Source organism: Panicum virgatum, chromosome 6K (assembly GCF_016808335.1).
Source record: "Panicum virgatum strain AP13 chromosome 6K, P.virgatum_v5, whole genome shotgun sequence".
NCBI classification, from domain to species: Eukaryota; Viridiplantae; Streptophyta; class Magnoliopsida; order Poales; family Poaceae; genus Panicum; species Panicum virgatum.
The window spans coordinates 42,841,371-42,866,260 of NC_053141.1; the positions used below are offsets into that span (position 1 = coordinate 42,841,371).

At 47.6% G+C, this 24,890-nt stretch overlaps 5 protein-coding genes, 2 long non-coding RNA genes and 1 pseudogene across 9 annotated transcripts; 3 read left to right on the forward strand and 5 right to left on the reverse strand.

Moving 5' to 3' along the window:
• Nucleotides 1-92: 92 nt before the first annotated feature.
• On the reverse strand, nucleotides 93-1,339 carry LOC120713514 (wall-associated receptor kinase 2-like). Its single transcript, XM_039999458.1, has 3 exons — nucleotides 1,287-1,339; nucleotides 311-1,209; nucleotides 93-97 (listed from the first exon to the last, which is right to left on the reverse strand). The coding sequence occupies exons 1-3, from the start codon at nucleotides 1,337-1,339 to the stop codon at nucleotides 93-95; spliced, it is 957 nt and encodes a 318-aa protein (XP_039855392.1).
• Nucleotides 1,340-5,244: 3,905 nt separating this feature from the next.
• Nucleotides 5,245-5,969, reverse strand: LOC120712751. Its single transcript, XM_039998619.1, has one exon. It carries the CDS (start codon nucleotides 5,877-5,879, stop codon nucleotides 5,457-5,459), a length of 423 nt encoding a protein of 140 aa, XP_039854553.1. The 5' UTR covers nucleotides 5,880-5,969; the 3' UTR covers nucleotides 5,245-5,456.
• Nucleotides 5,970-8,113: 2,144 nt separating this feature from the next.
• Nucleotides 8,114-8,887, reverse strand: LOC120712750. Its single transcript, XM_039998618.1, has one exon. The coding sequence runs from the start codon at nucleotides 8,767-8,769 to the stop codon at nucleotides 8,347-8,349; it is 423 nt and encodes a 140-aa protein (XP_039854552.1). The 5' UTR covers nucleotides 8,770-8,887; the 3' UTR covers nucleotides 8,114-8,346.
• A 1,855-nt stretch (nucleotides 8,888-10,742) lies between these two features.
• LOC120639245 lies at nucleotides 10,743-11,489 on the reverse strand. The gene has a single exon (XM_039915226.1). The coding sequence runs from the start codon at nucleotides 11,385-11,387 to the stop codon at nucleotides 10,965-10,967; it is 423 nt and encodes a 140-aa protein (XP_039771160.1). The 5' UTR covers nucleotides 11,388-11,489; the 3' UTR covers nucleotides 10,743-10,964.
• A 458-nt stretch (nucleotides 11,490-11,947) lies between these two features.
• LOC120712752 lies at nucleotides 11,948-14,501 on the forward strand. 2 transcript variants are annotated; one of them, XR_005691005.1, is made up of 5 exons: nucleotides 11,948-12,222; nucleotides 12,315-12,412; nucleotides 12,536-12,734; nucleotides 12,853-13,011; nucleotides 14,039-14,501. It is a non-coding gene; the product is annotated as an uncharacterized LOC120712752 (long non-coding RNA). The 2 variants fall into 2 exon arrangements; XR_005691004.1 differs by having other exon boundaries at nucleotides 11,957-12,222; nucleotides 12,858-13,011.
• A 189-nt stretch (nucleotides 14,502-14,690) lies between these two features.
• LOC120712753 lies at nucleotides 14,691-17,293 on the reverse strand. The gene is made up of 3 exons (XR_005691006.1): nucleotides 16,372-17,293; nucleotides 15,229-16,258; nucleotides 14,691-15,122 (listed from the first exon to the last, which is right to left on the reverse strand). It is a non-coding gene; the product is annotated as an uncharacterized LOC120712753 (long non-coding RNA).
• Nucleotides 17,294-19,910: 2,617 nt separating this feature from the next.
• On the forward strand, nucleotides 19,911-24,789 carry LOC120712754 (annotated as a pseudogene).
• LOC120712755 lies at nucleotides 21,016-23,997 on the forward strand. Of its 2 annotated transcripts, none has more exons than XR_005691007.1 (2): nucleotides 21,016-23,007; nucleotides 23,085-23,481. XR_005691007.1 is itself a non-coding variant. In XM_039998620.1 (2 exons), the coding sequence occupies exons 1-2, from the start codon at nucleotides 22,640-22,642 to the stop codon at nucleotides 23,683-23,685; spliced, it is 969 nt and encodes a 322-aa protein (XP_039854554.1). In that variant the 5' UTR covers nucleotides 21,020-22,639; the 3' UTR covers nucleotides 23,686-23,997. The 2 variants fall into 2 exon arrangements, 1 of the variants encoding a protein (XP_039854554.1); XM_039998620.1 differs by having other exon boundaries at nucleotides 21,020-23,007; nucleotides 23,085-23,997.
• Nucleotides 24,790-24,890: the final 101 nt, after the last annotated feature.

Sequence of the window (24,890 nt, forward strand, 5' to 3'; positions counted from 1 at the left end):
CCCATGTTCCCGAAATATTTAGCTTCTCAAAAGAAAATCTGGAAGCAAGAAAGAGAATGAAAACGGCTCACAGAAAATAGCCCACGGAAAATTCAATCTGGAAGCAAGAAAGAGAATGAAAACGGCCCACTTAAAGACAAATACATGGCCTGTTCGGAGGTGGACGTTGGTTTGCTGCATGTCAAATTTGGAATCGCGCGGCGGGGCTCCATTCCAGATATGGAAATATGCCATGTCGGGAATCGACAGCACGGATCCATTCCGCACGGTTAACCGCAAATTAGCGGTTTGCGGTGCCCCTGACACCCACCTCTCACGTATGGGTTACCCTGGTAACCATTGCCGCACTTACAGACGTAGCCCCGAGCGCCGCCATCGGAGTCAACGCATTCGCTGTGCTTGCTGGGGCAGCCGATGTCGGGCCTCGGCGCCGCTTCCGCGCACGTCGACGACTTGTCGAACGCCCAATCCAGCACGGCCGGAACCACCACGGCGCCCGCTTTGCCGAAGGCGAGCAGAGACATCTTCACCGTGTACGAGTTCGTCCCATCGCGCCACCACACTCTCTCCGCCGCGAACAAGCTCGCGGAATCCGTCGCGATCCATGGCGAAGCCACCCTTCGCTCCGCGGTTCCCCACTCGAGCCGCGTTCGGAACGAGCCGTTGAGGCCGCCGCTCGGGAGACGCGCCTCGCAGCAGCCGGTGCCGCTGCACCGCTGCGCCGGGACCCGCCGGTCGTCCTTGTGGCAGGAGGACGAGCAGTTGCTGAAGGCGCGCGCTCCATGCGCGGTCCACGAGGACGCGCGGAAGCCGCAGCCGACGTGGACGAGGGAGTTCCGCTTCGGGCTCAGCACATACTGGTGCGGCTCGCCGGCGCCGGCGCTGGGGACGACGGCGAGCCGTCTCATGCTCGTGTTGCCGGCTGCGAAGAACCAGGTGACGGAGCGGATGCGCACCGTGCTGTTGGGCACGGATATCTCCAGCACTGCCGGTCCGGCGGCGTCCCCCAGCGTCAGTTTTTGTGCCACGCCGACTCCGGGCTTGCGGTTGCAGGTCACCTTGAAGCCCGGCCGGTAGCAGCCGGCGCTGATCCCGAAGGGGTAGGGGATGTCCAGCTCGCCGCATTTGCTCTGGCAGCCGGGCAACGCGATGTTCGCGGCTGCGGCCGCTATGGCGCTGCAGCAGCGTCGGGGCTGTGTGCCTGTCAGCCTGTGTATATATGTTGGTATAGTAGTGTTCAGCTCAGAGGCAAGGGTGATACTTGTAGTGCCGAACAGGAAGCGTACGTTGAGCCTGCAAAGGGGGCAGCGTGCGTCTTGGCCTCATGGGTCATGGCCATATCCGCGGCCGGCGGCCGGCTAATGCTGGAATACGCAGCATGGTTGCATGGCGACACTGATGATTTTTATCAGTAGTCTTTCTGACATGTTTAAAGGTTAGAATACGCTTATGAGTTTGAGTTTGAGTTTGGAGAAACTTTTTTGATAATCATACCTTACTTCTTGTTTTATCCAATTTGGAACTTAGCCATCAAAATGGGATTGGACCCTGGTACTTTTCATGCTGCACCGCCGCCGGCTGGCCGGCCGGCCGGGTCTGTGTTCTGTTCCCTGAATATTCAGTAGTGAACCATCTTGTCCCTATCCAGGAAATGGAACGCACTTTCTGCTATGAAAACGTCAGCGACTCTTCAGAGCTTTCCAAATGGAGATGGTTCTTCGGGTTGTGAGTCGTGTGTTGACTGTTGACGATGGACCCGCGCGCGCGACCTAGGAAGTCAACGCAGTGCACCTATATACTATAAGGCTCTCTGAAGCCTGAAGGTTACCAAGCTGTGGGTTCTTATCCAACAACCATCGGTTCACATTCAGGGCAGACGTTTGCCGATGGACCTGCGCGATGTGAAATGTGCTTGTGAACTTCATTTTCCTGATCAAGTGTAACCTTCAAACATAGAAGCAGGAAGGCAATACAAAAATTGTACTAGCAATTTGACCCTAAAAAATGAGCTCCCCAAGCTATTGCAGGAAATCCTGAAAGCTTATACAATTAAGGCCGCCGTGAACACCATTATCTCATCCCAAACTTTTTCAACTGAAAAAGATCATTTCTGCAGTTGCAGAAAATTGGGACTTACGGGTTCATGGCTGAAGCGCCCCGACCCGAAGATCAAGGCTAAACCATATATTAATTACCGAATAAGGTCTCCGGCATAATACATGTTACATCAAGTGGAGTCCAGAGTCATACAGAGCTTTATTTAACATATACATGAGGAGTAAAGTGACAACACAAAGTTACACAGAACAACCATAGGATAACAACTAGCATAACAACATGCAGGACTAGCTCTTCATCCATCACGGCTCCACTTGAAAAGCTTGGGTGCTGACACGATCTACTCATAGTCTTCTGTCATAAAGTCAGAATTCTCTGGAGAAAAATCAACAGGGGTGAGTACAAAAGTACTCAGCAAGCTCCACCTCGCCCTACGGGAGGGGAATGACATGCACGACGCACATTAAGCACAATGCATTAGCAATGCAACTAATGGCATGCAACTCTTCCCGACACATCCCCCAGTAGGTAGCTCACTAGTTGTCAGGACCACACCGTAGCCTGTCCATACCGTGGATACGGACCATTCGAATGGATTATACACTCTGCAGAGGTCGTACACTGTACCCACACGCTCGGCTGCCCGAACAGACAACCGACATAGCCGACACCCAGCCGTGGTCACGCCCCAGCCCGGCCGCACAAACCCTCAGGCCCTGACCCCAGTGGTCTATACCCGTAAACCATCCCTGCGACCGTCGGGCTAACCAGTGGGATTAGGCTAAGTCCGGCCCATACCGGAATCTGTGGTCGTACTAAAGTAAGCTAGGTGAGATGTGAAAACAACTCGGTCTTTATGGTTCATCAGGGCATCAAAAATCCCTCAACATGTCAACTCGAGCCTACCACCACGGTAGCACTCACCTGCCAGTCTACCACCACGGTAGCGCCGGCTCCAGCATACCCAGCTGCCCTGGTCTCAGCCCGATCCCTTCGTATCCTATTCTCAGCTCTGGATATGCATGACTACTCAGATGCATGCATGAGCACACTCAATCACTCAAGTACTGGTATATGTAATTGATCCTAGACCCAGACTACAGCTAAACATCCTCACATGGATGCAACCGCTCACGTAGGGGTCGATGAAACTTGCCTTCGCTTTCGTACGCGGCGGTGGCGGCGGCTTCTTGCTCACGGTACTGGTCTTTTGGCTCCTTGGCAGGCTCCTCTTCGGTCACTCCGTGATCTACGGGCGAAAATGGCACAACCGGCAAACAAACACAAGCAAGCAATAAAATAAGCTCAAATAGAGATGAAAATAGGAGGAATAGATAGTATATGATTTGAGGAGAGTTAAGGAAAAAGAGTTACGTGAAAAGGAGTTTATATGAAGGAGATATTGAATTTACAGTATTGATTGGTAGAATGTTTCGGATTAAGTGCTCACGGCCTGGTGGGTGTTTCGGGATTTTATTAGTGTTGTGGAGTTAATGGTCGGGGAAGCTGCCTGCCATCTCACCTTGGCGCGGAACAGCTCGAGGAAGAGGATCAATTGTTGGAGCTTCATTTCGTGAGTAAGCTGGGCTCGGGAGGAGTGGTTCAGCTAGCGGAGCGAAGCGGCTCGGTGTGCTTGGGCTGGTGACGGGGCTCGTCACGGCCTCGCTCCTTTTATAGGCGAGGAGAGCAGCAGCGGCGTCGCGTAGGGACGGGCGATGGCGTGGGCTGTGGCAGCTCGTCGTCAACGCGAATAGTGGTAGCACTGAATGCGCGAGCGCCGAGGCGGCAAAGCCGGCGAGGGCGCTGCAGCGGCGTGGGTGAGGTGGGGACGTGGGGGTGGGCGGCACGGCGTGGTGCCGGCGGCAGTGCGCGGTCCCGTCGTGGGGCCGGCGTGTCGCGCGTGCGCGAGCGAGAGCGAGAGCGAGCGGGTGAGGCGGTTCGGCGGAAAAAATCTCGGCCGGCACTGTTCGTGGCGACCCCGATTTTTAGCGAGGTGGGTGCTGCCATGACGGGTCTTTTCAAGGTCAATGGTGTGGGTACTCTGTGGCTTCTAGGGAATGATGAAGTTATGGCAAAGGAGGTAGGCGCTGTCATGATTGTCTGGGAATTGTGGCATGGTACGGTGACTTGAGAGGCTTTTATGGAAACGAGATGATTTTTGTCGTGGGTGCAAGCATGCGTATGCTGGTTACTGGAGGGAACGAATGTACTAACGCAAGGCATGAGTATAAAATAGTTTACCTAGTAGTTATGTAACACCTCATATAACGTTAGTATTATTTTACGTTACTAGTTTAATTGCAACATAAGTTTTATTTTAGTGACTGTTGGAAATTGAGGTGGTCCTACTAAGTTGAGGATCTACACCAACTCACTTCAGAGTCGGTCAGCTTCTAGTTACTTAGTGTACCGGGTCCTTTTGACGGCAGAGCCACCTTTTGCTTCCGGGAGGCAGAGCCTACCAACAGATGAAGCTGGCTTCCGGGTGGCATGGCCAACCTTCATTGAAGCCCATACCCTTTTGTGATCCCGGGTGGCAGAGTCAACCTTCGATGGATCACAACTTATACACTAAGTACTAAGCTTAATCGGAAGACTAACACTTATAAATACGCTTACCTCATTTGAGCAACAAAAGAACACACACCTAGCACACTCTACCTATGCTCACTTCTACCATGCCCTTGGATGTGTGTGGGATGGAGTGGAGTAGTATGGCATGGCAAGGGGTGGCACCCTTCTTATATAGGCACCCATACCCCCTTGGATGAGTGACACATGTCACACTCTAGGAAGTTCCCTACAAATATCTAAGTTCCCTACAAATATCTAATTCTAGAAAATTCTAAATTTTACCATGACAAGAAAATATCCAACCTTCATGTCTTCTTATGATTCTTGTGGAACATTCTATAACCTTGTCATGGTGAACAAAATTATGTCATGGTTTATCCTTATTTTTATAGAACCTTCTAGAAGTTTGCATTATAAATTTCAACACTCTCCCTTAATCGTGATGAAAACTGAGATGTTACAATGGCATATAATAACTTCAGAGTTTATAATCATAAAAATTCAACAAATAAAGATTGGACAACTCCCGGGCCTCCCGTTTCCATTGAAACTCCAGCATCTTTTCTTAGAACAAAGCTTACGATCTCCCCTCATTGTCGAGTTTCTTTTTTAAAAAAAATATTCTTATTAAAAATTGTAGCACATAATGCGTATCTCACTATCAACTGTTACATCCTCAGACCAGATAAAAAAAACTATTACACGCATAATTAGCAACGATGTAGCTCAATACAACATCTGAAGTTACGAATAGGGAAAAAAATAAATGCGAAAAATCCGCTGCCGTGATATATAAGCCATGGTGGTCGGCAATTAGTAGAGCTTTACGCGGCTCTGGCGAGCTGGCCGAGCTCCCTGTCGACGGCCACCTTGAGGAAGCTCCCCTCCTCGACGACCATCTGCACGGGGAGGAAGCCGAGCCCGTTGGCCACGGCGAGCATCACCTCCCTCATCCCCGCCCGGAACTCGTCCCGGTCCACCTCGCCGCTGCCGTCCCTGTCGAACCGCGCGAACAGGCCGCGGTACAGCGCGGCGAGCTCGCCGGCCGGCGCCGCCGCCTCGTCCACGCCGAAGTGCTTCTCCAGCACCCGGAGGCTCATGAGCTCGCCGGCCATCTCCGCGTACGTGAGCAGGCCGTCGCGGTCGGCGTCCAGCGCGGCGAAGCGGCCGTCGACGGAGGAGTTGAAGGCGCCCTCGTCCTCCACGAAGCTCCGGACCGTGCTCCCGTCGAGGATCTCCACGCTCATCTTCGGCTCCTCTGCCGACGCTCTTGCTCGAGCTGGGGTCGGCGAGGTTTGCTCTGGCAGCTTTGGCTGGGTCGATGAGGTGCAGGGGGGCGATTGGTGGTGCCGTTTTTATAGGCGGGCAGGGGCAGAGGCGGGTCGCGGCGAGGGCGGCGCGGCGGTGGTGTTGGGTTGGGCCAGCGGGATTTGACGTCGGTTGGATGCTGTGGGCGGTTGCTTGGAAATGACGCCAAGTCTTTTATTTCCTTGGGCCCATGCTGCCGTGTTTCTTTCCTAGTGGCATGTTGGGCCTGTGGAGAAAACGTGTGGCTCGGGTCGGTGCCGCCGGTTGGGCTGTCCGCACCAACGGCTTTCCAGACGGTTGCCGCGGACGGGGGCACAGTGGTGTTCGCTTTAAAATATGTGCCTTACTTAATTTTAGCACTCCTTTATTTGAAGATTAAAAAAGTAGCTAACCTAACTAATTGCTATTTTAAATTTACTAAAATGTTAATAAAAAATATTGTTACGCCCACGTCTTGACATCCAACCAAGCAAGCAGCATCCATTCAAATCTCCCTACCATCCAGAAAGTGATATTTATTATGCTTTACTCAACTACTCCCTCTGTTTTTTTTTAAAATAAGTCATTCTAAAAATCCTATGACAAATTAATAACAAGATAAAATGACTATGTTTATCCCTATTTATTACCCATATTTGACACTAATTGATTTTTGCATGCACATGCACTTTTTAAATAGAATAAGATGGCTTGTTTTTTTAATAAATTTTGAATTCTACAGTGACTTGTCTTTAGTGGGACGGAGGGAGTAATTACTTTAATAAATATTGTGAGCGGGCAGGAGCTGACGTGAGGAAGGAGGGGCAGAATGGAAGTCCACGGCACTGGAGTCAGAATGGACCACTAGAGGTGGCAGTCAAAGAACCAGCCGGCGGGGAGAGGAGAGTGGTCACATGGTATGTGACCAAGGTGGGCGTGAGTTCGAGCCATCGAGGCTAACCATGTGCTCCCCGCGCGCACCATGACATCAACAATTTTTATAGCACACTCCCGCTGACTCCCATGAACCCATTCCCAATCCACCATCCTCCATTTCCTGCTGCGGTGCCGTCTGCCTGCTGTCTCTCACTCTGCGATCAGAAGTCTTGAAGTAATGCTCAAAGAGGAGCGTCAGGCTTTTGCTGCATTTTTCTTTTCAATAAGTGCTTTTGCTGCATTTGGATCTGGTTCCAAAGTTCTCGACTCGAGGAGTCCCAAACCCTCTTTAACGTCCAGCTTGCTTTTCAGAGTATAAGCTTCAAGCTGAAGCAACTGTTGCTCGATTTTGGTGGAAGTTCAGAGTGTTTAATTTCGTGGCTGGTTTCTGTATTCTTCAGATTCAGGTGCCTTTGTGACGTACGCTGAGGTCTGCTTAATTGTCAGACGCCACCTACCAAATCAAGACTACAGCTACCTGCAGAAGACCAGCGTCATCGAAACCTTCCAGAGCCAGGCCGACAACACCAAAGCGGGCATCACCATCTTCGTCCCCAGGGACTCCGCGTTCGCCGCGCTGAAGAAGAAGAAGAAGAAGACCACGCCTGCCATTGCCAGCCTCACCAAGGCCCAGCTCAAGTCGCTGCTCCTGTACCACGCGCTCCCCAGGTTCTACTGCCTGGCCGAGCTCGGCAACCTGAGGTGGCGCAGCCCGGTGGCCACCTTCGCCGGATCTCGGTACACGCTCAACCTCACCGAGGACATCGGCACCGTCCGGGTGAGGTCGGCGTGGTCCAACGCGAAGATCGGCAGCACCGTGTACGGGACAGCTGTGGTGGCGGTGTACGAGGTCAACAAGGTTCTCCTGCCGCTGCAAATCTTCAAGAGCGAGCCCCTGCACGAATTCATCGAGACAAATTGGTGTTGGAGGCGAAAGCTGTAAATTCGCGAAATAATCATGTTTAGGCACGGAAAAGGTCTGTTGTTCTCTTGTCAGTTCTATAAAAAATATAGCAACAACTATAATATTCAATATATGTATTATCGACATATACTTCATGGTGAATTTAATGAAATAATTTGTAATTGCGAATGTTATTATTTCTTCTTATAAATTTGGTCAAAAAATTTTTAAGTTTGACTTAGGACAAATCTAATAGAACACGTAAATAAAAATAGAGGGAGTAATCAAGTAGTCGTTCAATTACAGTAAACAATGTAATCCTTTTATTCCTCTCATCAATCAGACAACAACAAATCCACAGAACATTGAATGAGTGATCCATAGAAATAATCAGAGCAGTTCTCTTTCAATAAGTTACTCTTGCAATTACATGTGTGGTGTCTTTATTTATCCCTTCAGGTAATGAAAAGGACAAGAAGCATACTACATAAGTTCGTCGTAACACTGTAAATCGATGCCAAAATTGCAACTATGACACTTGAAAATTCAGTAATCGATACTACTCCAAGCGAGCATGTGATCGAGCTTTACGCAGCCTTGGCGATCTGGCCGAGCTCCCTGTCGACGGCGATCTTGAGGAAGCTCCCCTCCTCGACGACCATCTGCACGGGGAGGAAGCCGAGCCCGTTGGCCACGGCGAGCAGCACCTCCCTCATCTCCGCGCGGAACTCGTGGGGGTCCACCTTGCCGCTGCCGTCCCTGTCGAACCGCGCGAACAGGCCGCGGTAGAGCGCGGCGAGCTCGTCGGCCGGCACCGCCGCCTCGTCCACGCCGAAGTGCTTCTCAAGGACCCGGAGGCTCATGAGCTCCCCGGCCATCTCCGCGTACGTGAGCAGGCCGTCGCGGTCGGCGTCCAGCGCGGCGAAGCGGCCGTCGACGGAGGAGTTGAAGGCGCCCTCGTCCTCCACGAAGCTCCGGACCGTGCTCCCGTCAAGGATCTCCACGCTCATCTTCGATCCCCCCCTCTCTCTGTTCTCTTCCTAGGACGTGTTCTTCGTGCGAGTGCGGAGCTACTGACTACTGAGGTTGGTTTGGTCTGGCTTGGTGAGCTGCGATGGCGTGTGGTCGGGCAAGTTCTTATAGGCTTGCGAGTACGCGCCATGGATGGTATGGTCCAGTCCGATGGAAGGGAAGCGCGTCCTGGACGACGGTTTTCTGTTGGCGGTTGGGCTGGGCCGACGGGTTCTGACGTCGGCAAGATGCCGTGGGCGTTCGCCGCCGCGGGGGCTTTTGGGAACGACGCGAAGTTGCCGTCGTCGGGACCCGTGCCCGTGCCTCTGCTGCGAAAGGAGAATGTGCGCGGCAGATGCCGAGGCGGTGCCAACAATTGTTCCCACTTCGCAAGTGGGAAGGAGATGTGTCGGCGCGAGAGCTGGCGCGGCAAAAAACAATGGCTCCGCCTCCATGCGGCCATGCCTACTTCCTTTGACCTCTGGTAATCTGGTTCTGAAAACCTGCGGCTGCATGTCTGCGACTGCGACAAGTGAATGCCTTTTTGGCCAAGTCTGAACCTGTTTTGCACGCTACGAGCGAGTATGACCCTGTTTAAATTCATCCAGCTAACTAGCTAATTCTAGCTCTAGTTGATGTAACGGGTCAGTTAATGCCCATTTTGCTAGTTTCTAGATAATAACTATCCAGCTAGCTGCTAAGGCTAGTCCTAGTGCACAGTTTCATGACACAGTTATCAGATCTGAAAGCTAAAAAATTGTGCCTTATGAGTTTCATGGTGCTAAAACTTCTCTCGCATCCCATGAAATTCCCTCATTCTCTATTTTTACCTTGTTAGCAAAATTGATGATATGCCATAGAATTTAATGCCATGAAATTCTCCATGAAACTTCCATTAAGATTGGTCTAAGACCATGTTGCAAAAAAAAAATCGATAAAAGACCGAGATACCCATGGGTTTAAACAAACTAAAACATCTAGTTTCCCTCACTCAACTATCGCAAAAGTCTGGTTTTCGTCTCTCAACTACAAAATCGGGTATCTAGTCTCCCCAACTATCAAAACGGTTTGTTTTACCTCCCTCGGCGGTTTCATAAGCGGCTTTTACAAAAAAAGAAATTAAAAACTTTTTTCTTATCTTTTTTTTTCACTCAATTGAGGTAGAAAACATGGATAAAAAATCATGAAAAATGGTATAGTGGTAGAGAAGAGTATTGACAACCCAATTTCACTTCTTTTTTGAAGTTAAAACTAAAAAATTGAAATTTTGAAGAAAGAAAGAATTTAAAGTTTACTAAATTTTCAAAGCATCAAGATGAGCTCCATCTTTGACAAGATTTGAACTGTTTCATACATATTAGAGGTGCATCATTAGAGTTTTTTTTGTGTATAGGTTCTATAGCAAAATTTTAAGTTTCTTCAGAAGGGTCGGAAGGGTCAAATTTGAGCAAAAGTTGATCCTTTTTTATTTACTTTATAGAATTTAAAATCCACTCAAGCATTTGCATTTGATTTATACATATGCAAATTCTTGAATAGGTTTCAAATTACGTGAAAATAAATAAAAACAATAAAATTGGCTCAAATTTGATCCTTCATAATGAACTTCAAATTTTGCTCTAGAACCTATTATCACAAAAAAAATCTTTATTGATATACCTGTAATATTTGTCACACAATTCAAATTTTGTCAAAGTTGGAGCTCATCTTGATGCCTTAAAAATTCAGTAAAGTTTGAATTCTTTTTTTCTTTAAAATTTGAAGTTTTAAATTTCTTTGAGTTTAACCTTCAAAAATCTGCAAAATTGGGTGAGTTTTACTCTCCTCTACCACTATACCAATTTTTATAATTTTTGAATCACATTTGCTAGCTCAATTTAGTGAAAAAGAGAGAAGAAAGAAAAATCTACGAGAAATGTTTTTCGCTTGTAAAACCGCTGAGGCAGGTCAATGAATTACTCTTGCAATTCCATAGAAATAATCAGAGCAGTTCTCTTTCAATAAATTACTCTTGCAATTACATGTGTGATGTCTTTATTTATCCCTTCAGGTAATAAAAAGGACAGGAAGCATACTACATAAGTTCGTCGTAACCGTGTAAATCGATGACGAAATTGCAACTATGACACTTGAAAATTCAGTAATCTATATTACTCCAATCGAGCAAGTAGTGGTCCATGCATGCGATCGAGCTTTACGCAGCCTTGGCGATCTGGCCGAGCTCCCTGTCGACGGCGATCTTGAGGAAGCTGCCTTCCTCGACGACCATCTGCACGGGGAGGAAGCCGAGCCCGTTGGCCACGGCGAGCAGCACCTCCCTCATCTCCGCGCGGAACTCGTGGCGGTCCACCTTGCCGCTGCCGTCCCTGTCGAACCGCGCAAACAGGCCGCGGTAGAGCGCGGCGAGCTCGTCGGCCGGCACCGCTGCCTCGTCCACGCCGAAGTGCTTCTCGAGGACCCGGAGGCTCATGAGCTCCCCGGCCATCTCCGCGTACGTGAGCAGGCCGTCGCGGTCGGCGTCCAGCGCGGCGAAGCGGCCGTCGACGGAGGAGTTGAAGGCGCCCTCGTCCTCCACGAAGCTCCGGACCGTGCTCCCATCCAGAATCTCCACGCTCATCTTCGATCCCGCCCTCTCTTCTCTTCCTAGGGCGTGTTCTTCGTGCGAGTGGTGGGTGCTACTGAGCTTGGCTTGGTGAGCTGCGATGGCGTGTGGTCGGGCAAGTTTTTATAGGCTCGCGAGTGGCTGGGATGGATGGTCCAGACCGATGGAAGGGAAGCGCGTCCGGGACGACGGTTTTCTCTGTTGGCGGTTGGGTTGGGCCGACGGGTTCTGACGTCGGCGAGATGCCGTGGGCGTTCGCCGCCGCGGGGCTCGGGAACGGCGCGAAACCTCCGTCGTCTGGGCCCGTGCCTCTGCTGCGAAGGGAGAGAATGTGCGCGCGGCAGATTGCGAGGCGGTGGCGCGGTGCCGGCACCACAATAGTTCCCGCGTCGCAACTCGAAAGTGGGAAGGAGAAATGTCGGCGCGAGAGCTGGCGCGGCAAAAACAATGAGTGTGGTTTTTCCACCTATGCCGGCCCGGGCAGGCAAGCTCTGCACTGCCGATGCAGCTTCAAAATTCGTGCGCCCTGATCCCCCGGAAGTTGGTCCTACCAGAACCAGGCTGCCCACCTCGTCGCCAGGCAAGTCTTAACGAGAGTGCGCCAGGCACCGAGCGAGCTAAAGTTGTTGGGACCCACTTCCCTCCTCGGATTCTCCTTCGAGGACAGGCATCGGTTCGGCCAGAACATGTTCTTCCCCACGAGCTCAACAATGGAGTCCCTCTTCGAAGATCCGGTTTTCACGGAACTGTTGACCAACTCTAATGGCTGCAAGAGAGGAGCAGGAAGCTGCAAGAGAGGAGCAGAGCAATGGGAAGGAGCCGGACCATCCCATTTCAATCGACGGTACAGGTAGTAGCCTAAATCTTGTTTGTAGTTCCCCTTCAGTTTGATTTTGGTTGTTTTCCCAGTCACACAACCACAATCCGTCCTTGAACTTCCAGAACCAGCTGTGGGATTTGTTTCGAACAGTCGGCTGTTCTTAACTGGTACCCATTCATTCTCTAATCACACTTCAGCCACCAGATCGGGAATCAAATTGGTATGAGCTCTATTCCTAGTCCATTTGAAGAACTCGGTTTTGAACCATCTCAGTTGCATCCACTGTGTTGTTCTAACCAGTGTTTTCTTGTTTGCATTTTGGGTTTGTTCACGAGCAAATCAGGTGTCGGAATGACATTCCAGGATATAGTAATGAGGGTTAGCAAAGGTGCTGAACTATGCAGCTGATGACTTGAAGGGAAAACTGTTACTGGCCATGTAGAACAAGATCTGACCTCCAACGATTCAGGAGTTCATCTGGATGTAGCAAGTTGCCCTGCAGAACATAACTCACCTGTGCAAGCTGCATCTTTCTCCTTTTCGTAAGCACTTCTTGATTGAAACTGACAACCATTTTCATCGCTGCATGGCTTCCACCATTATAATTGATACTGAACACATGTTTTCTTTTGTTACTCTGCGTTGATGTACATTGATAAGTGCAGGAGATAGTGGTAGAAACTCCACAAGACTTTCAACAGGAGAGGGGTCTGGCAACCAGGATGAATCAGTGCCGTTTGCCTTACAAATTGAACAGCAAGGGAAGGATTCTACCAACCTGACCAGTTCATAAATTGAAGTTCAACCGTGGCCTAAGGGGTATGCATTTGCTGTCCCTTTTTTTCCTACTTAGTGAAATTCACAACGTATTTGTATCATGGTAATGAATAGAGCAGTAAAGGAAAATAGGTACAGAACAGCTTAGGTCCTTGTTGTGTGGCTCTAGTATACACTGACAAAATTTCTGTTCATGATAAATAATGCACCTGACATAAGTTGTTCATCTTTATATATAGCACAAATTGCGCATGAATAGAAGATGTACCTGACCATTATATATAGCCCAGTACCTAAGACGATGCCTAAATATTCCACACATTGAAGGTTGGGAAGTTATTTCTGTGCAAAAGGATAGACAAAACCACTGCAAGAAATAAAGATGGGGTAAAATGCATGAATAGGTGATCGGCAGATAAAAACATGTTGAATAAATATTTTCATCGAATCGTATCATTAATGCATTGAAATGCATTGGGAGGGATATACTCAAAGCAATAAGTCCATTTCTAGAATAATCAGCACTCCCATAATCAAAGTTGTTGGAATTCGCAACCGCAAGTTCGAGAGTTGTTTCTGTGAAGAAAAAAAAAGATAAATTCATCGTATGTCGTAGATGTTGGTTTGTATGATGTGTCATGCAACTTGATTGTAAGGCAAAAAATAAAAATCTAAGTTAGAACATTGCCTGATTCCATGTAAGTGGTGATTGGCTGTATCATGTTGTTTTCTGAAATCGTGCCAAAGAGATCTTCATGCACAACACCAACACTGAAAACATTGGTTCTTTGTTCGCATTCTTCATACCCTCGCCAAGAAAGTTACATTGAGTAGGCAGATATGTTGAAATAGGAACAAGATGACCTGCAAAAGATAATTGAAAAAAAAAGTGCAACTATGAACTCGACTTAGAACATTGCTCCGAGCTGCTTCTTATGACAATGGTATCCTTTCAACTTTAGTTGTTCCTTCTTGTGCTTTAGTTCACGTGTTCTTTTTCGGCATTAGTCTGCTTTTATTATTCTTTGCTTCCTTTGATTACAACATGACTGCCATTATATTTGTGCAGCCAAGAGATGATGAATCAGTGTGTTACTCGAGGGTAGGAGAATGAAGGCTCCCACCACCCAAAACCAGTCAGATGTATGTATGGTTTAGTGTTCTCTAGCTCCACAACAAAACCAGTCAGATGTTCAGGAGTTCTTTGTTCAGAGGCCAGCCAAAAACATTTGATATTGAAGAAGGTCATAGCAATGGACTGAATGGTGCAGAGCTAACTCTACCAACTTCTCAGCATGGCTGGGAATGTGGGCAACATACCAGACTTGCTGATTGACCTCTTGAATAGCTGAAGAGAGTAGTTTCATGTTGCCAAAGCTAATTAACACGTTTTGCTGATTGCCTGGCATAGTAGCACACCATACCTGAACTCTTAATGGATTTGTGCTTTTGGTGGATTGTCAGTAACATTGTTATATCCTTCTGATGTGAGCACCATCTTAATTTGGTCATGTCTATTTTTAAACATTGAACCTCTATTGTCATGTCTCGCCAAAACAAGGCAGCGGTTTGATACCAACTTTGTTAAAGAATCAATTGCCAAATCTATAAACCATGCGACCTGGCAGCTTCGATACAATATGACACGATTATGTATGTGGCACTATCTCACTCAAATGTAACAATACAAACCCAATAGGTAGCACCATCTCAGTTAAATATAACCAACCAAATTTGCACGGCCAGCGTCCTGGTTGGTAACACATCAAATGAAATGTGATAGAAGCACATTAATTGGTACAACATCAGCTACAGTTGTGACAGCAACAAGAAAGATTAAGTTCTCCATCCATCCGGAATTAGCTAAATCATCAAACTAGCGGCGAACCATGTTAATGGCCCCTAGGACCTACATATGCAATGTTCGTAGGACCTTGAATGACAAAAACACCATCTGCTTGCTTAAGGTCGTCTACATATCAAGAACTCTAGCAGATACAATGTCTACACCATTGTGTCAATAAGACAGTAATACCAACAATATTGGCTATACATTCCGACATCTTTATGATCTGATCATCAAGGCTGCAATTGGCTCAACACTTGTAAATTTTTTCTTCTTCTTTTTGGTCACCTTCTCAATTGTCAGAACCCTGAAACAAAGAACATGGTAAAAAAACTAGTTTGATTAATTTTCTTGCAGATTAAGAATACAAACATGCACTACAATTCATAAAAACAAGATAAGCAAGCTCTTACGTGGCACTGGCATTGGAATTGGAATTCATGCATTAATTTCCCATATTTATCTCCTTGGCACTAAATCCATCCTCCCAAGAGTATATACTCATGGGCTTCATTGAAGCTGTTAAAAGTCATCCCTGGTGGTAGCTCAAATATATATATTCACCATTTTTATTATAAGCATTGCACAGCGCCCTCTAGACGGCACCCATCTAACTTGGGGTGCACCCTTGAGGTGCCTCAACCTCTTACTACAATAAAAATATGGGCAATGATAGAAAAAACTCTGCTGGGTTAGTATCACATCGCTACACACACAAATAAAATAGGATTCAGATGGTTCATGTATACATAAGGAGCTCACTGTCTAACTGATAACATCATGTGCAATTCAATATATGCCATTCCAAGCATTCCGCGAAGGCTATCTGATTGGCTAAGGATCAGACAACTGCATTGAAAATAATTTTTTTCTTGGAAACATTACAGCCTAGCTACATCGAATTTGTAATGTTATCCTTGTTGGTCTATCCATTAACAGGATCAAATGCAGTTCAGTTAATCAATGCTGATATGAATTCAATGGTTTTTCACAAAAAAAAACATTAGTAAGTCAATACCACTTTGGCCATGGTTGAGATGCATTATCTGTATTGATCATTGTCAGGTTGGTGCAAAGATTCCCTTCATCTACAGTTTGTAAAACATGATGCCCTGCTCCATCCTGGTTCCCAATCCCTTCGCCAACTGAACCTCCGATGGAGATATCACCATCATTTTCCACGCTTGCCAACAGAGAATACATATTGCACATTAACCAAACAAAAAAGATAAGCATTGTTCAAATGATTGTCTAATTAGAAAAAAATGTTTGCCAAATGGATGAAGATGGAGCTTGATGAACTTTGCCGATGCTTGAACTGTTCTGCTCACCCAGCTAACTTTCTGCACCATAATCCATGCTTGGAACTCCTGAATATACATTGGAGGACTCACCTTGTTCCTTGCTACCACTGACTGAATTTACATTCAGGTCAACCACTCACTGAACAACAAAAAAAAAAAGTAAGAACAACCTAGGGTAAAAAGCACTTTTGACAGGAGGGGAAAATGCTGGAATTATTAGATTTGAAAATGGAACAGAAATAAAACACTAACCAATTTGGTTCCCCATCTGATAGTTGAAGATTCAGAAGAATGAATCGATCATGAAGGGAAACCATCTGGAGAGCGGTGGCTTACTCCATTGAAACAAATTTCCTTGCTGGTTCTGAATCTACAACAACAACTTCAAAAGATCCAGAAAAAGGCAAATGGAATGGGTAGAGAACCCCAGAAAAAGGCAAATGGAATGGGTAGAGAAACCCGGATCGAGGCAACATATACCCCGATGGCGAAGAGTACCAATACAACTCAAAAGGCATTCTGCTCACTAATGCTCATACCACCCGGATTTGCGCCCAGGATTCCGGGGCATTCTTGAGGTTGCGGACCAAGCGGGGAAAACGGGTTCCTCAAATCGCTGCACACAATGGGGCGCGCATACAGCATCCATGGTGGTAGTGGCAGGGGGTGATGGATTGGGGAAGGGGAAGAGAGATTGAAGGGGAAGAGGCAGGAAAGAATGGTGCTCGAGGAAACAGAGTAGCAGACAGGCGGCGGTTTGAGGAAGAGGAATGATCTGACAACTGGGCCCGGCAGTAGATTTGTGCCTCTGGCACGCGAGGCACCGCTGGCCGTGAGGCACCGCGCCTGGCAAGATGCGCGGATCTCGAAAAACCATCTGACGGCAGCAACAATACCTGCCCGGGCCGGCACCGGCGCAAAACATTCACCCAAAAACAATGGCTCCGCCTCCATGCGACCATACCTACTAATAAAAGAGTAAAAGCAAACCACGGTCTCTTTAAAAAAACAGAGTTTTTTATTTTTTTTAATACAATTTTTTACTAAAATTACGAAATAATACTTTGGATCTGAGAAATTTCAAAACTAGGCTATACTTTGGATCTGAGAAATTTCAAAACTAGGCTATTGTCGTTTGTTCTGCAGACGAAATTCAAATTTCGTCGCCCAGGAAGACGAACGAAATTAATTTTCGTCCGTTCAGCGGACGAAATTAATTTTCGTCCCCCCATTAGACGAAAATGCATAGAATTTATAATTTAATAAATTTTGTCGGATGACGAAATCTCTATTTTCATCCATCGGGTAGACCAAATTTATTAAATTATAATTAAATCGTAAATTCCATACATTTTCGTCTAATGGGAAGACGAAAATTAATTCCGTCCTCTGAACGGACGAAATCTTTGTATTTCGTCTTCCTGGGCGACGAAATTTGAATTTTGTCTGCCGGACAGACGACAATAGCCTAGTTTTGAAATTTCTCAGCTCCAGAGTATTATTCCGTAATTTCAGTAAAAAATTGTATTAAAAAAATAAAAAATTCTAAAAAAACACACACACAACAACGGTCTGGCTTCCTTGACCTCTAGCTAGCTCCAAAAACCCGTGGCTACCTGCGTGACTGCAACCAGCGAATGTCCTTTTGGGCGAGTGAGGAAGTCTGCGGCCACGTTTGGCATAGCTTCAACTTCTTTTAAAAGGGCTGGTGAAGCTGAAGCTGTTTTTAAAAAATATTTGGCGAAACACTAAACTGGAGGTGAAGCCGGTCGAAGTCATGTTTTATGCCTTCACCCCACCGATGGAAGCTGAAAGCTGAAATGAGCTTTATATATGGTTGCACGGCTAAACTGGTCCCAAAAAAAAACATTTAGCACAATTTCACTAGAAGCTCTCCGTGAAGCTGTACCAAAAGGACCCATCTGTTTTGCATTTAAATTTATTCAGCTAATACTCCCTCCATCCAGTTTTGATTGATATATTTCCATATGGCACAATGACCAAGACCACAAGTGTGCTTATCATGTTAACTTATCTCTACTGATTTCTACGATTTTTTTTTTGAGGGCGACTCCTCATTTCAGGCACCACAACCAACATTGAAAGCCGATGGACCAATCAAATTGCGAAGAGGAAGCAAAACAGGTTATTGCGTTGGGGAAAATAAATACATCAATCAAATTTAAATTTCTAAATTTTAATAATATATTTATCAAAACTGGATGGAGGGAGTACTAACTAGCAAACTTTAGCTCTAGTTGAATCCAAATGGACCAGCTAATATCCACTCAGCCAGCCAGATAATACTCTGTTCTGCTGGCAACCAGCAGCAGTGATTTTCTCTCACACCAAATCAACACCAGCCATCAGACACCAGTCATCCAGCATTACCATTCTCTCACAGCAAATCAGCACCAGCTAGCCGAATAGAGTATAATTGTCCATCTAATTGTTTAAAAGACCAAAATACCTATTAATTTGAACAAATATTACACATCTCTACCCCTTGCCCCAGTGTTGGCCCATCAGTTAATGCGATTAAACAAAGGATAGAATAGATAATTATCACTCAAACTAAACACTTGACTTGACTATTAGCTGGTGGATCTCTAAACACGAACGTTAGTTCTAAGCGATCCAAACAATATCCCACGTGCATGGGTTGGTCTAGAATTTAGGAGGTGGGTATTCAAAATTTGAAGTAGTGCCCAAAAAAAAAAAAAATCAGCAGCCACTCTTCCTCCTTTTCATGGTTCAAACCTACACATTACAAGCAATCAAAATTCCAAAGTACTTTGCTCATTATCATACTGCGTTGTTGTGAATTGTTTATTAATTTTGTAAATTACAATGATAGTTTTTAGGGAAAAATGGACAAATTTAAATTTTTCACTAACCTCAGTTAGTCTTGCCCCACACTCAGCCGGTCTGGGTCAGCTCCTGCGCCTACTCCCCAGGCTGCTCCCCGGCCCCTGGACCCTGTTGCCACTCCTAGCCAGCGGCTCGCCGGCCCCCGCGGCACTGTGCCTCAGGTGCCTGGGCTCCACGGCCGGCCGCCTTGCCCCTTGTCGCCGCCTGTTGCCCGCGCGCCCACAGACCGCGGCTCCCAAGGGGCCACCCGCTGCGCCTCCTGCGCCTGCGCTCGCTGCCGGCCGCCGTTCCCACTGCCCAAGCTGGCTGTGCCGCGTGCCGGCGGCAGCCTAGGGTTCCGGTTGCGAGCGGCGAGCCTGGGCGGGTGATGGTTGTCGACCGGGCAAGTGGGATGGGCCGAGCGGGTGAGGGAGATTTGGGCAGTGGGCACAGGCGAGGTGGGTGGGGTGGGGTGGGCGAGTGGTGGGCACCTTCACTGATTCAAGCCTATTGTGCCGATATATTGCTCATATTTCGTTTTCTCTTCATATACTTTAGAAAATATACTACATATACAAAAAAAATTTATCCAAAATAATAATAGGTATTCAACTAAATACTTTTAATACATACTTGGCCCGCCTCTGCCCACGTCCTTCTCAATATAAACGGGAACGGTGAACCCACCGAGAAGGTGCGTGCGTGCATCATGGAAGAGAAATTATTTTATTATTGTTATAAAAAAATATTTTATTATAAAAATATATAAAAATCTGGTAAAACTTTGCCTGGTTACAGGCCGGAAACTTAGAGAGTTGTGAAAAGGTTCGCAGGCCAGTCTGGGCCGGATTCGGTCCGGCTGGAGATCCAGGCCGTTAGGTCAATCTGGGCCGGATTCGGAGAACGTTCCTGGTCCGGCAAATGCTCCCCAGCGCGTGGAATCGCCGCCGGCCTCGTCCGAGACGGAGGACGGCGCCGTCGTGCTCTAGGCGTGGCTGCCGTCGTGCCGGCAGCAGGACGCGTCGAAGCCACGGCCACACCGTCCTGCTGAAGCGCGGCTGCTGCCTGACAAGCTTGTGTGGCGCGTTGGAGAGTCCGGCGATGTCAACTCTAGTTCCCATCCATCTGATCCCCATAAATTTTGACATCATTGTTTCCGATCCCAAACCCACCAAAGGGCAGCGAGAGATTTCGTGGACCGGATCGATCTGCCGATCTCGGTCCCAGAACGCCGCCCGCCCATGACTCCGCGCAGCAAGCTCCGCCGCCTCGCGCGCAGCGACGACGCCGGCGAGGCGTCCCCGGATTGGGCGTCGCTGGACCGGGACCTGGTGGAGCTGATCGGGTGGCGGGTGCTGGCCGGCGACCTGCAGGACTACGTGCGGCTCCGCGCCGTCTGCGCCCACTGGAGCGCCAGCACCGCCGCCCCCCGCGGCCGCGGCGTCCTCGACCCGCGCTTCCACCCGCGCCGATGGATGATGCTGCCGGAGGGCCACGGCCTCTACCCCCGGCCACCCCGACCTCGGCGGCTTCGTGCGCTTCTTCAACCTCTCCACCGGCGCCTTCTCCCGCGCCCACCTCCCGCTCCTGAGCGACCACGTCGTCCTCGACTCGGTCGACGGCCTCCTCCTCCTGCACCGCGACCGCGACACCGCCATCCGCGTTCTCCACCCCTTCACCGGCGACGTCGCCAACCTCCCGCCGCTGGCATCCCTCCTGCCGCAGATGGAACCTCTGTTGCACGGATACGTCAGTTTAGTAGCGTATCGCGTATCCGATACGTATCGGATACGGATACGTACCGGATACGCGATGGATACGTATCCTCCGAGTATCCGAATTATTATTATTTTCGCGATTATTGGATACGTGGGCCGATACGTATCGGGCCTGAGGATACGGCCCAGCCCACTAAGAAGGCTCCTTATCTCCCCGACGCCCAACCTACCGCACTCCCCGACGCCCTGACGCCCTAACCTCCTCGCGCCGCATCTCCGCCTGGGGACGAGCCTCCGCTCGCCGGCCGCCGGCCACCGGCGACGAGCCTCCGTCCCTTCTCACCCGCCGGCCGCCAACAACGAGCTTCTGCCCCTGCTCGCCTGGTGACGAGCCTCCGCCTTTGCTCGCCGGCCGCCGGCCACTGGCGACGTGCCTCCGCGTCGGCTCACCAGCGACGAGCCTCCGTCGCTTCTCACCCGCCGGCCGCCAACGACGAGCTTCCGCCCCTGCGATACGGATCCAAGCTCCAGCGAACTCCCGTGAGCTAATCCTCTTCCCCGTTCTCGATCTCCTCTTCTTCTTCAGTTCGTGGCCGCTTGTTGCTTGATTTCTTTGCTCCCCACTTCGTCTTCCTGTCCCCATTCTCGATCTATTATATTTCTGCAGTGCAGACGCGCAGTTAGTGACTTCTTGTTGCTTGATTGCTTGTATGCAGTAGATGGCATCCCCAAATATGAGTAGTGCTAGTGCAGGTGCAAGTGCAAGTGCTAGTGCTAGCATAGGATCTGAAGCCACACACACAATAGACATCAAGGCTCCACTTTGGGATCATGTCACCATTCTGGAGAAGGCTAAAACTGGTGGAGGAAATACTTTATGGCGCTGCAAGTATTGTACAATGGAAAAACTGAGTAGTTACACTAGAGTTGAAGCTCATTTGCTGCAGAAGGGAAGACTGGGAATAAGTAAATGTCCTAATGTTACATATGAAATGCTTAGTGACATGAGGAAGGAAGTTGAAAGGTGCAAGGATTTGGTGGAAAGATCGAAGACAAGAACTGTTTCTTTGCCTACTGCTCCTTCCTCAAGCAATACTGCTGACACCAACAAGAGGAACAAGAGGGGGTCTGTTTCTGCATTGGAAAAAGCTTGGGCATTAGAAGACCGTAAGCACTTGGATGCTTTAATTTGTAGAGCAATTTATTCTGGAGGGGTATCTTTCAATTTTCTGAGAAATCCATACCTTCGAGAAGCCTTTGCCTTTGCTTGCAGCCGCAACATGCAAGGTTATTTGATTCCTGGTTACAACAGAGCTAGGGAGGGACTTCTGAAGCAAGAAAGGAGGCACCTAGAGACTTTGTTGGACAGCACAAAGAGCACATGGGCTGAGAAGGGAGTCACAATCTGCTCTGATGGTTGGTCAGATCCTCAGAGGCGACCAATCATCAATTTTGTTGTTGTTTCTGACAAGGCACCTATGTTCTTGAGGGCTGATAATTGTGAAGGTGAGTACAAATCAAAAGAATACATTGCTGAAAAGTTGAAGGGTATAATTGAAGAAGTAGGTCGACAAAATGTAGTGCAAATCATTACAGACAATGCTGCAAATTGCAAAGGTGCTGGTCTCATAATAGAATCTGAGTATGACAACATATTTTGGACACCATGTGTTGTGCATACCCTCAATCTTGCTTTGAAAAGTATATGTGAACCTAAAATACGAGACAACCCTTCTGATGAAGAAATGGTTGTTTGGAGGGAACTTGAATTTATGCATGATGTTAAAACTGAGGCTGCTCTGATAAAGAATTTCATAATGAATCATGGCATGCGGCTTTCAATGTTCAATCAGTTCAGCCGTTTGAAGTTACTTTCTATTGCTGAAACAAGATTTGCCTCTGTTGTATGTATGTTGAAGCGGTTTGTTGATGTAAAAACAGCCCTCCAATAAATGGTGATTAGTGACAGATGGAGTGTGTACAGAGAAGTCAGAGATGATTCTCCAACTCCAACAGCCCAAATTGTCAAGGACTTGATACTTAGTGATGTATGGTGGGATAAGGTGGACTTCATTCTTAGGATTACTACTCCTATATATGAAATGATTCGTATAACAGATACCGACACTCCATGTCTTCACTTAGTTTATGAGATGTGGGATTCAATGATAGAGAAAGTGAAGAAAGTTATATATCGATATGAGGGCAAGCAAGAAGATGAATCATCAGACTTGTACTCAGTTATTTATGACATATTGATTGCTAGGTGGACAAAAGGAAATAATCCACTTCATTGTTTAGCTCATTCACTTAATCCAAGGTACAAAACTACAAACTACCATTGCAGTTGCAGATATTATTGATTTCATTCACTAAAATCATAATGCCATATTGCAGATACTATAGCAAAAAGTGGCTTGAAGAAGGTGTTGGCCGTGAACCACCCCACAAGGATAAAGAGGTATCAAAAATGAGGATGGTTTGCTTTAAGAAGTTCTTTCCCATGCAAGAAGAGTTGGCTAAAGTAAAAGAAGAGTACTCAAGATTCTCTAGTTGTTCAGAAGAATTTAATGATCCTGACTCAATCCATGATAGATGGGTTGTTTCCCCTATGACTTGGTGGACAAATCATGGACAATCTGCTCCCTTATTGATGAGTTTGGCCATGAAATTGCTTAGCCAACCAGCCTCATCTTCTTGTTGTGAAAGAAACTGGAGCACCTATAGCTTTGTCCATAGTGTCAAGAGAAATGCCTTAACTCCAGAGCGTGCAGAAGATTTGGTCTTTGTGCACTCAAATCTGAGGCATCTGTCAAGAAGAACTGAAGCATACAAGTCAGGAGAGACAAGGATGTGGGATGTAGGAGGGGATTCTTTTGATTCACTTGGTGGTATTGGCATTCTTGAAGTGGCTGACCTGTCCCTTGATGAACCTGAATTGCAAGCTGTGACTTTTGGTTTGGATGCTCAGGAGGTTGATGTTGTGGAAGACAATTAGACAAATGAGGAATAGGAACTTGCTGCTGCATGAATTGCAAACCTGAATAGGCTGAATGCCTTTTATTGCTTTTCCTAAATTTGAGACTACTATATTTGAGACCTTCAGACCTACTGTTCTGTAATAATAGTACACTTAAGTAGTTAATTGTGAGGTTTTATTGCTATCAGTTTTAAGTTTAGACCTGCATTATTTCTTTTTATTTTATTTTTTAAAATATTAAACGTATCCGCATATCGGGTTTTTTGGGAAATTGGAGTATCCGCGTATCTGTATCCTTCCGATATCGATACGCGTATCCGTATCCGTGCAACTTAGGATGGAACCCAACCGCTACGGCGAGCTAAATCAGCGCGGCAAACTCATGAGTTTTTGCGCTTCCATCACCGTCAGCTCCACCGGGGCCATCACCGTCATGCTGGCCCTCCGTCTCGTGCACCGTGTAGCCCACGCCACCACCGGCGACCAGAGGTGGACTCTCTCCGCCTGGAATCTCAAGCCTTTGATCAAACCCGTGTCGTTCCAAGGCAAACTCTACGCATTGCAGCCCATTCTTCGCATGCGTATGGTAAAAATCTACAAGATTAATCCACCATGCCCAAACGCCAACGAGGGACCGTCTCATCTTCCACTGCCAGAGAAGATTGCCGAATGCCCAATGGAGAAAATTAGTCGCATGCTGAACTTTGTAGAATGTGGCTCGGAGCTCTTGGTAGTTGCCTACAGTGATGCATCTTGTTCAAGGCTGGTAGTCTTTCGATTTGCAGACCTGGTCAGAGGAAAGATGGAGCCTGTACCAAGCATTGGAGACAACGCCTTGTTCGTCAATGAACGTTGTCTCTGTGTCTCGGTCTCACCTAGCAAGGGGAGCAACAGCCTTGCTTCCATTGCGCCTAACTCTATCATCTGCTGGCACAGGTTGCCTGGCGATCCTGGTTTTGTAGGGCTGAGTCGTTTTGAGCAATACGACTTAGGTACTGGTATCTGGACACCAGCCAGTGATGGAGACATTTGCCAAAGACCACCGCCGAGCCCCCATACACTCATCCATCATATCTTTGCTTGTTGCGATCGCAAATATTGGTAATAACTAATAAGTCAAGAAATCAACTCTGTCTGCCTTTTTGTTTAGTTTTCACAGGTTATTTTGAGGGGTTGAATTTTCCTTGTGCTAAATGGTACTGCTGAGGAAAACGAGTTTTTTC

Coding starts and splice junctions, on each gene's coding strand:
- LOC120639245 (XM_039915226.1), bottom strand. CDS start 11,387: ATGAGCGTGGAGATTCTGGATGGGAGCACGGTCCGGAGCTTCGTGGAG.
- LOC120712755 (XM_039998620.1), top strand. CDS start 22,640: ATGGTGATTAGTGACAGATGGAGTGTGTACAGAGAAGTCAGAGATGAT. Junction 23,008..23,084: donor GCTCATTCACTTAATCCAAG/GTACAAAACTAC, acceptor GCCATATTGCAG/ATACTATAGCAAAAAGTGGC.
- LOC120712750 (XM_039998618.1), bottom strand. CDS start 8,769: ATGAGCGTGGAGATCCTTGACGGGAGCACGGTCCGGAGCTTCGTGGAG.
- LOC120713514 (XM_039999458.1), bottom strand. CDS start 1,339: ATGGCCATGACCCATGAGGCCAAGACGCACGCTGCCCCCTTTGCAGGC. Junction 1,210..1,286: donor GCCCCCTTTGCAGGCTCAAC/GTACGCTTCCTG, acceptor ATATATACACAG/GCTGACAGGCACACAGCCCC.
- LOC120712751 (XM_039998619.1), bottom strand. CDS start 5,879: ATGAGCGTGGAGATCCTCGACGGGAGCACGGTCCGGAGCTTCGTGGAG.